The 11,411-nt window shown below is 37.3% G+C and overlaps 1 protein-coding gene across 1 annotated transcript in view; it reads left to right on the forward strand.

The window, feature by feature from the left end:
• The window catches only part of PKP4 (plakophilin 4), a 227,178-nt gene that overhangs the window by 59,715 nt on the left and 156,052 nt on the right, over positions 1–11,411 (forward strand). The window contains exon 2 of the mRNA XM_034954312.2: positions 11,048–11,184. Within this exon, the coding sequence (XP_034810203.2) occupies positions 11,053–11,184 (132 nt within the window). The 5' untranslated portion in view covers positions 11,048–11,052. The remainder of the gene's footprint in view (positions 1–11,047; positions 11,185–11,411) is intronic.

Raw genomic sequence — 11,411 nt, forward strand, 5'->3', positions numbered from 1 at the left:
TGAGAATCCATCTTTTTTTTTTTTTTATTTTTTATACACATGAGGGTCTCTGGTTAATAAATGTTGAGATGTAGGGTTAGGTGAGATTAAACAGGTTCTTTTTTTCATGATTTCTTGGAGTCTTTATGATGCTCCACACCAGTGCTTCTCAAAGCTGAATGTGTATACAAAACACTGGGGATCTGACCCACATGTAAAGTCTGATTTCTTTGGTCTGGGGCAGGCCTGAAATTCTGCATTTCTTACAAGTTCCAAAGTGCAGCCTGCACAACTGGCACACAGATCACACTTTAAGTAACAAGATTCTTAGGGATTTTTTAAGAGGAACCATGTTCTGCCACATTTCCCAGACTTGCTAACCATAGGAACCTCATTTTGAGATGCTGGAAGTTGTCCGTGGAGCACACTTTGAGAATTTTAAATTGAATCTTTAAAATTACAAATGAATTAATGTATAATTTAAATAGAAATCTCATGCAGATCTTCTAGTTTATGATTGGCCGAACAGCCCCGTGTAAATCCCAAGACACTGAAAAAATCATTTAGCTAGTTCATGTAGAAAGAAAAACCAGTATGGGCTAAAAAGACAACCACTAGGTAAGATAGCAAGTACACTGGATTATATACTTTTCTTTTCTTTTTTTTTTTTTTTTTAAGACAGAGTTCCGCTCTTGTTGCCCAGGCTAGAGTGCAGTGGCACAGTCTTGGCTCACCACAACCTCTGCCTTCCGGGTTCAAGCGATTCTCCTGCCTCAGCCTCCCGAGCAGCTGGGGGATTACAGGCACTTGCCACCATGCCTGGCTAATTTTTTATATTTTTAATAGAGACGGGATTTCACCGTGTTGGCCAGGCTGGTCTCGAACTTCTGACCTCATGATCCGCCTGCCTCAGCCTCCCAAAGTGCTGAGAGTACAGGCATGAGCCACTGTGCCCGGCCTACTTTTCTTATTTTTTAATAGACCTTATAAATATTGTTAAATATTCAAGTCTTTAAACAATTTTACTTTGTTTTTATTGCCTCTAGTAATTCACATATAAATTGCCATATTTCTAAATCCCCATATGTGCTCTGCTAGTGATTTCATTAGTCTTTAATCTTTGTTAACACTAGCATTTGATATGAAAAACTAATGATGAAAACAAATCTTTTATTTAAACAGATTGAGATTTGATATGGTTTACCATACCCTAATTACAAATGACATAAAACAGCAGTCTAGGGAGGTTTTTAGAAATCTATTGAACCTAAAGCAAATTTTAAAATAGAAAAGCTGAATAAAATTAATTACTATATTATAGATGGGCTTTTTCCCACCTGGGTTCTTCTGCCCCACCTAGAATAGTGTCTTCATTTATGCATTCCTGTTGAAACTCTTTTGAGCCCCTGCCATCTGTGTTTCAGCTCTTATTTCCTCATTTATCTCACACTGCATTTTATTGTAGTTTGTTAATTTGTCTTGTGCCTTTTAGATTGTAAGTTGGATGGGAGTTCAGGGTCTTATTTATCTTAGTACTTTTACACCTGGTTTATAGTGTGGTTGATACATAAGTAGATCAATAATACATTAAATAAATAATATTGTTATAAGATAATCCTGGGTAGTAGCACATTCCTGTGCTACTTGCACATACCTGTACTCCCAGCACTTTGAGAGGCCCAGGCGGGTAGGTAGGTTGAGTCTGGGGGTTTGAGACCAACCCTGGGCAACATGATGACACCCCGACTCTACAAAAAAAAAAATGAAAATTAGCTCAGTGGTGTCGTGCCCCTGTAGTCCCAGCTCCTCGAGAAGCTGAGCTGAGGATTGCCTGAGCCTGAGAGGTCAAGGCTGCAATGAGCTAAGATCCCACCACTGCATTCCAGCTGGGGTGACAGAGCGAGACCCTGTCTCAAAAAAAAACAAAAGAAAATAAGATAATTTTGTACATCAAATATTATACTGAAAAAATAAGTTTAAAATAGTATCCCCGTCATCTATCTTGATGGTTATTTCGGGTAGTATTGACTTATTCAGTGTGTAACAAGCCATCCTAAATCTCAGTGGCTCAAACAACAATGAGTTTTTAAGTTGGCAAGGAGGTTCTTCTGGTCTGGCCTAGGCTCAGTCAGGTGCCTGGAGTCAGCTGGTGACTAGGTCAGGGCAAGACTAAGAAGGCCTGTCTTACATATTCTGAGGTCTTGGCTGGAATGGCTGTGATTGCTGGGCTGTGTGTCCATAACGTCTTTTAATCCCAAGTTACGTCACAGCTTAGTGATCTCAGGGTTTCAAAAGAAGCTGTTAGTCCTCTTAAGATTTAGCTTCAGGTGTTGCACAAGATCACATCTGCCACATTCTGTGATCAAAGCAAGTCACATGGCCAGTCGCAGATTCCAGGGGTGGGGCAGTAGATGCTCCCTCCTCCTGCAATTTTGAGAGCAGCAAAATTGCAGTCACCTGGAGTTACTGTCTACATATTTCTTCCCCCTGAGATAAATGAGAACACTAGTGTCATTTCACTTTTATCAGCTCCTCACTCCTCTCATGTTGAGACTACACAGAAGGTATGTAGGTTTAATCTTCAGTTTTCCTAAATCATTTGCTTTGCACTGTTTCTTGTGTCCTAAACCTTCCTCTGTCATATTTGTTGTTTTGCTGCAGAATTTCCTTTTATTCAGCATTATGGTTGGGTGATTTTGGTTACAGAACTTCCTTTTGTTGAAACAAATTCTCTGAGTCCTGGTATGTCCTAAAATACCCTTTATTTTGCCTTCATATTTGAATCATAATTTTTGGTCAGTACTTGGAAGCTATTGATAAATCTATAATTGAGAAGGTGTCTGATGCTAATTTGATTTTATTTGCTTTTTCCACTATAGTAACATATATAATTTTTTCTTTATCCTTGGAACCTAGAAATTTCAATGGCTTGGTCCAGATGTAGCTTGTTTCATTCATTTTATTCACTTATTGTCTCATTTTAAGTGATTTGTTTTCAGCTCTGGGAATTTTCATTTCTTCTTGTAGTATTTCTTCTTTTTCTCTTTTCCAAGAACTTGGAGTAAACAGATGTCATTCCTGCATCTAAGCTCTAGTCACCAAACTGTTCTTTGATCTTTTTGTAAAATCTCTCTCTCTTTTTTTTTATTGTTGTTTCTGAGAGAATTATTTAGGTCACTCTTATGAAATACTCTGTTTTTAAAAATTCATTTTGCTATTCATCTCACGATTAAGATTTCTTTTTTATCCTGTAGCTTTTTCTTCAAGGTTTCTGGCTGTTTCTCTTTCCTACTTACAGTTTTCAGTTTTAACACTAAGGATATTAGTTCTACCTGTTCCACTTTACTTTCTTCTGTTTGGGGAATTTGGTCCCCCCTGGGTGTCAGTGTCTGAGGCCTGCTCTGTCTGAATCTCTTCTCTGCCAGTGACAAAATGCTTGGGCACTTGCAGGGTAGGCGCTGACCACCCAGCTGCACTCCCTCTCCCCTTGATTATCCTGACATTGGCCCCAGGCCTGAGAGCCTCAAGTCTGGGATATACCATACTCTGAACCTCGAGCTCTGTCACCCAGTGCTCCATCCTCTAAAGCCAGCCTTTGCCTCTTTGTGTTATGGTTTCCTCTGGTTGCCTTACCAAAGGTCTATAGCAGTTATCTTTCTGACATTTTGGCACGCTGATGACATTTTTAAAATTTCTAGACTGACTAATTTTCTTATCTTAAAAATGAGAAAATGCCTTTTCTATTATTTCATGGAGTTGTGAGTTGGAGAAAAGTTGAAATTTATGCTCATCTTGCCTCTTGATCCAGTTCCCCTCCGTCAGAGTTTTAATTACATTCTTAACTCTATTGATTACCTCCATCCTATCTTTGTATACCCTTTAACATTCCAGGTATAACTCTGAATTTGTCATGATTTTCATTTTGTCTCCTCCTAGCATCTATGGTGCTATAAAGGATCCTGAATCCTCAGAAAGAAAAAAAAAAAATGAACCTGTAGTACTTTTCAAAAAGATTTTCCTTTTTTCCTTCTTTCCTCTCTATAAGAAGTAAGATATTTTGGGGAAATGTTGAAAATGCCCATGTGTAATTCATGTTTATCAAGATAGAATTTCCAGTTTTCATTAACCATTTTGCAGTGCTTTCCTTGTGTTATAGGGGCAAGTCAATGCTGCATAAGGCCAGAGGAGCACCACTCACATAAGACACAGTGTGAGCAGCCCAGGGTGCCAACAGTGTTGACTCTGGTGTTATATGTTAACCGTGTGTTTTATTTTCAAAAATCGTTATTGAATGTTATACAGGGCTGAGGGTATTATATTTTGCAACTTTAACCTCTTATTATTGAAGTGGATTCCTTCTAGGCATTTATACATCGTAAAATTATATTTAGTCTAGTTTTAAAACCAGAAGTAGTTTAATTCTATTAAAAGTGAATAATCTTTAGTATTTAAGTTACTAAATACTATTCTATTTATCATCATTGAAATATTCTAAATTATTTGATTTATAAACTTCATCTAATACTGTATCATGTTTATTCCGCTATATTATTCTTTTTCCATTCTGTGAGAAAACTATGAAAGTACATAAAATATACATAGAATTAAAAATATTGAAAAGCAAGCACATCTATGTAAGTGCCGCCCATGTCGGGCTAGCACTTTAGAAGTTCTTCATGTGCCCCTCTGAGATCACAGCCCCCTCTCTCCACAGAGGTAGCCACTCCTCTGACTTTGGTGGTGGTCATTTCCTGGCTACCTATGCATGCGTTCTTAGTAAGCAGAGTTTTATTTTGCCTATTGTTGAAGTTTACATAAATGGAATCCCACTGTTTGTGTTCTTTTGCACCTTGCTGCTTTTATTCAGTATTACGGTTGACAGTCATCCTTGTTTTATAGAGCTTTGGTTCATTCATTTATTGCTGAAAGTGAAATACATTGAATGAATATATTACATTGTATTTATCCATTCTTCTGTTAATAGTCACTTGAGTTGTTAGCAACCTATCGCCTTCACAAAGAGTGCTGCCGTGAACATATTTCTGTAACTCTCCAGATGCCTATGTACAAGAGTGTCTCTACTTAATCAGGAATGGAATTACAGGACTACAGAATGTACATGTCATCAGCTGCACTAGATAATGCCAAAATGGATTCCAAGGAGTGGTTCCCATTTACACTGTCATCAGCAGCATGGGATAGTTACCATTGTTCCAGGTCCTCACCAAAATTTGATACTGTTTTGCCATTCTGGTGCTTGTGTATTGACTACTCATTGCAGTATTAATGTTCATTTTTCTAATTACTAATAAGGTTGAGAACTTCATTATTGGTCATCTAGATTTTCTCCTCTTCGTACAAACCTTTTGCTTAATTTTTTTTACCAGATTATCTTGCAGTGATATTTCTAGTGAAAAATAAATTCATAATCAAAAACATTTAACTACTATGCATAGATTATTCTCTTGAACTACTATGCTGTTTGGCACAGAGCTCTCTTCTAAACAAATTCTTGCCGAGAAATTTGAATTATTTTATGAACTGCCTGATTAGAAGGTTAGTATGCAACTACCTCTAATCCTCCTAAAGAGTTGCAGCTTTTGGTTATGTTTCTATTTCTAGGATATTTTAAAAATATAACTGCAAAAAGTTTATCTGATACTCCTTTTAGAATTCTAGACTCGATACCATATGCTCCTGAAGATGTTTAACTTTTCAGGCAAATTCTTAATTTCCTAGTACTTCATTCTTCTGCAATATCTGTTCCAGTTTCATTATAAGTAAAACAAAGAGGAACTTATGTTTGCTATATGATGATACTCTTAGCAATTTTTCTACTTATTACTGTTAAAATATTTTGTTCATCTAATGCTTATTTTCTACACTTTTATCTGACATTAGTATCTTTATATTTTGAATCAAATTTAAATATTCACACTTTCTTTAACCTTTATTTTTTATTAATTTGTTCTTAGGCATCATTATTTTGTCATATCAGTTTTGAAATTGTGTTTCTCATCAACATTTTTCTGAGTGTTCATAATGACAACTATATGTTATATTCCAGACAGCTAACTCAAGAAAGGAAAAATAACTGGAGTCCAACTTATTTTACTAAAAAGATGAAATAAAGTGTACTTGGTATGCTTTCACCAAAAATTATTAGTAAGGCGAGTAGAAGGGAATTAAGTAGAGAAAAATCCAGTATTTAGTTGATTTGCCATCTCTGGAAGATTTAAGACAGATGATTTTGTGGACTATTATCAGCTGTGGTAAAAGAGATTACATATATATTGAATAATAGGTTACACCTATATATTACATCTATAATATGCCAAGAAAACCTTCAGAAGTCATACTAGAGTGTATGTGGTCTGCAGCCTTGAGCAGAAAAATTGCCTCTTAATCACTGATAGTTGAATATAAGATTAAGATACATACATGCATACGCACACAATTATACTGCCAGTTTCACATATGAGCCTCTTTGTGTTCAATAAAGATTGTGATGAAAATGCACAGCTGTCCATAGTGAACCCTCCTCTAAAACATGTTTTAGAAGCCTCAAAAGAATTCAGTCTAATGGTATGATTTAAAAAAAGAGACCTGGGCAAAGAAAACATTCATTAAGTAAAGGCTGGGATAAAATGAGAACACAGATATGCGTACCCACACATGTAAGAGTTGGTCACAGATTCATCTCTGAGCTTTGTATAGCCAAAGAGAAAACAAGCTAATGCTACAATTTCCAATATCATCCAGCATTCCCTCAGGAAAAGCCCAGGTCCTGGCTTTCAGGTGGCTGATACAGAGACAGTGTTATACAGTAGACAACATTCTGAAAACTCCTGAGGACCATTCACATCTGTTTAGAATGTAGAACTTGTTTAATCTTAGTGTTGGCCTCAAGATTTAGAGTTTCCTGTTTCTGCCACACACAGTGCAGCATCTCTTCTACACTATCCCTCCTGCAATCATCATCCAGACTCTGATTAAAGATCTCTCATCATGGGAGTGTGCTACCTTCAGAGACAATCAGTTCTTGAAATTTTAAGCATTTGACCATTAGCTCCAAAAGGAAAGGCCTCCGTTATTGCTCCAACCTTTAATTTTGATTCCAAATATAAAGACAGTAATAATATAGGTTAATACACATTTGTTACAAAACCATTAGCTTTTAGTCTGGCTCTTGGGATTATAGCCTAAAAAGCCTCCTTCAGAGGCTTATAGGCATCTGCTTGTCAACATTGGATTTCTCTTCTTCAGGTCAAACTTTCTTTTCTTGTTCCATTAACTACCACTCTCATGTCTCCCAGTGAGCTTTGAGCTCATAAAAAACAGGAGCTGTGTCAGTCACATCCTCCCTGTCCCCTTGCCTGGAAATAATGACTGGATCCCTTTAACACCCCACTCATCATCTCTTGAATGGATACAGTGTGTGCATTCCTGTTAATGTGCTGCCCTTATCTGGAAGTAATGTCCCAAGGAGCCTGAAGGAAAATTGTAAGCTCACTTAAACGCCCTTCCTATCATCCTAGTGACTTACATCAACACAGCATAAGATCACTTAGGTTTGGGCAGTCTTGTTTCACTTACGATTCACTCATTTTGCTCTTGAACCTGAAATGCCTACATTTCTTTCCCAATATGCTGCTGAGCTAACCTAAATACAGGACCTTGTATTTATTCCTGTTGTTTTTAGTCTCATTAGAGGCAGCTCATTACTGCAGTGTAGCAGTATATTTTTTGTATTTTAATTTTATCTCCCTCTGCCAAATTCCATATTCTTAGTCATTGAAGAACTTGTATATGACTTGTATTGATATCATGGCTAAAACATTTGGTAGAGTTGGGTCAAGGTCAGACCTCTGGCATTACGTTAGAAACCTCTATAGGTTGATGTATTTCATTCAGCTGTTTACAGATTGTTGAAGTCAGCAGTTGCCCTTATTCCAGCCACATTTCTATGTTAATGACAATGTGATGGAGGACTTCTAATATCATACACGCCCCACTAGAGTTTGGGCAACACTGCATTTCCATGGTTACACTGCCACAGACATTAGGCCAGCTTAACATGACTTTTCTGTGGTGCCCCATTTTAGTTCTCACAAATCACCTCTTGGATAAAATCCTTTAAAGAATCTCACCCAAGATCTGTGTCTAGCTCTGTAGTTTGTAATGTGAAGAGTCTACCTTCCCTTTTTCCAAAAACAGCCATGGCATTTTCCTCCTTCCAGTTTTCTGGCATGCCTTCATTCTCTGTAGAACCCTCAAAAATGGTTCAGCAACCTATCTGTAAGCTTTCCCAGGTCTCCTGAATGTGATCAGTCAAATCAAGCAAATTGAGGTCACTGAGGGAAGCGTGAGGCCTAATTTCTCACAGTCTCTTTACGATAGAAGTACTCTTTCTTTCTTTCTTTCTTTCTTTTTTTTTTGCCAGTGGAATGGAGCAATATCATTATTCTGTGACTCCAGTCTTAGCTTGATACTTTCTAATTCATTAAATGATCTTACAATTATGAAAACTACAAGAAAATGGATAGGAAACCTTCATAGGTTTATAACTTGTCAGCACAGTGGTATCCCTCCCCTGCCCCATGTTGGTTGTGGCATATTGAGACTGCTTCAGAGATAAGGGGTAGGGAAGTGTCTCACCCTTAGTAACGACAGGTACCATTGGCTTTGCTCCTCATCTAATGACTGTTCATGGTTGCCTGTGGTGTGTCCTAACCTTTGAGGAATCAGAATAGATATCATCCATGTCTATGAAAATTTCCTCTCCTGCCAAGCTTCTCAGCATTATATTAGTTTCTTTTACACAGTTACAAGCTCTCTGACCCTCCTCCTCTTGACTTTAGCATTACTCCTTTGCATTTACATCTTGCTGTACTCTGCCTTGATCCTATGTTGCTGCATCAGCTAGGTGATGAGCCCCCTAATGGTCAATGTCCCTGGGAGAGTGGTACTCAGAAAGTGCTCCTCTGGGTTCATTGGTCCTGGGAAGCAGGGTCAGCAAGATAAATACTGTGAAATTAAGTATGATATCCTCACAGTGATGTAATACAATTACCATAATATAATTCTATGTCTTGTTAACAGTAAGGCTCCTTCTATATTAATAAATAATTACTTCCCCAATGACATTTCTGTTTCTCCTTTTCTCAAATTATCTTTGTTCACTGAATTTTTCCTTCTTTTTCTTCTTACACATTGGTTGTTTCATATTATACTCTTGACATTTAAAATTTTTGGTTCTTGGCATTATTTGTTTCACTGTTGCATAGTAACATTTTTGTTCTTTGCAACCATCTGCTTATTTTAAGGTGTGTAATTTTTCAATGGCTGGAATACTTTTATATCTTTACTTGCCTTAAATGCTAATCTAGGATCTTTGTGTAGCATTTTTTTCCTTTATAGACCTTAGATCTTCTCTTTAATGAGCACTTGATACAGAAAGAAGAAATTTTATTTAGTTGATAATATTTTGTTTTACATCTCAATAAGCATTCCACATACACTAAAAAATATAGATTGCCATAAAATTATTACATTGTATAAAGAACTAGCCATTTTTATCAGTGAGGAAGTGAGGCTCAGCAAGGTAGAAACTCCCCCCAGGGCACTTAGGTTTTGATCCTACTCATCTCGTGTCTCAGGATCCTTCTATTCATACTTGAGAAGATCCTGCCTGCAGTTCAAAGTCTATCTAGGCCTTATGTGCCATGAAAATAAGAGATTGAGAATTCACTTGCTAGATAGAGCAGGCAAGAGAACTCATGAGGCTGGGGAAATGCACAGATAAACTAATCAGACCCACTGTCCATTTATGCCTATTAATATGGCAAGAATAAAACAACCACCAGCAGAAACCTGAAACTTAGACCCTCTCCACTAACATTTAAGCCAGGAGAGTAGGGAAGAAGATGGGATCTCAGAGGGTGTGTGCATCTCCCCTTTTACTTACGGATTATTATTTTGGAAACAGAAGACTGATACTGAAATTTGAGGGAATGGGGTAACAAGTCCCAGATCAAGCTATAGAATTGAAGACTGTGGAAGTTAATTGATTATAAATGAATACATAATAGTAGAGTAGTTTGCAAGAGAAAACTGAAGAATGTCGAGAAAAGTATTTATAGTCTCAGATGTCCCTATTTGAATATACAGAGTGACACATCTAAACAGATAGGGTCTCTCGGGCATCTTAAGACTTGGCGGGATTTGCCTAATGACTGGAATGAGACAGTGAAAATATATCATCCTTCATTCATGTATTCATTTATTTAGCAAACATTAATTGAATACCATTTAATGTGCCAGGCACTAGGCTAGTTTCATGGTATGATAAAGACTGTACTCACAAGAAGACAGAGAGACTGATATGTAAATGAGTTATTAAAATTTTAATAACATTTTACGCTAATCATCGTTTCCCCCTATTTTCCAAAACTGTAGAAAGTCCATATCAGGTCAGTAAGTCTTTTGACAAACACACTGCTCTCACTATGTGTTGTCTTAGGAAAGGCATTCCATCTGCTGCCAAGAACCTATTCTTCTATCATAAGCTATGGGCCTAAAAAATAGATTTTCTTTTCAACACCACATTCCTAGTTATTGTTATCTTTGAATAATCAGATTCTTCTAAAGAAACCAAGCTAGCTATAAGACTCCACCAAGGGTGACCTTGTTGCAAATAAGCAGACTTTTATTTTTAAGCCTTCTTTAGGTTTTAAACTCTTTTTTTCTTTTCTGTTGCAAAAACCTCTTCTGCAATTGGCAAAACATTCTTCTCATGTCAGTTAACATTTGTAGATGTCTTTTTGTGTGCATATTACTTTGAAAACAGACCCCTATAGCAATCTAGAATGTTTATTATTTAGTTTCTTGATAAGTTAGTCATATTTACTTATTGGTTACCTGTTTAGAAAATTTAGCAATTTCACAAGTTTTTGATCATGGTGTGTAGACTGTAGTCTACTGTAGTTGCTAGGAACCATCTGTAAAGCCTTGATTCCTGCAAGGGAGCCCAGAAGAAAGTGTTAACCCTTTGCCTGCTTGATTGCAGGAGGAATGCCAGCTCCTGAGCAGGCCTCATTGGTGGAGGAGGGGCAACCACAGACCCGCCAGGAAGCTGCCTCCACTGGCCCAGGCATGGAACCCGAGACCACAGCCACCACTATTCTAGCATCCGTGAAGGAGCAGGTACATCCTCGTATTGAAAGTTGCAGTGAATTATTTCTTTAATGCCTTTAAAAAATTAATCTTTGGATATGTTTTAAATTTGTGTAACGTCCTTGACGCCTTCACGTTTTCTAATTATAAGGTGTTTACATCCCTGAGTACATTGGGATGACTGGCATGTAGAGCCGCTCCAGGTGCCAGTCAGAATCGGAACATGCAGGATACTTGTGCGTCTGCAAGTAAGGACA

The sequence above is a fragment of the Pan paniscus genome, chromosome 13 (assembly GCF_029289425.2).
Source record: "Pan paniscus chromosome 13, NHGRI_mPanPan1-v2.0_pri, whole genome shotgun sequence".
NCBI lineage: Eukaryota > Metazoa > Chordata > Mammalia > Primates > Hominidae > Pan > Pan paniscus.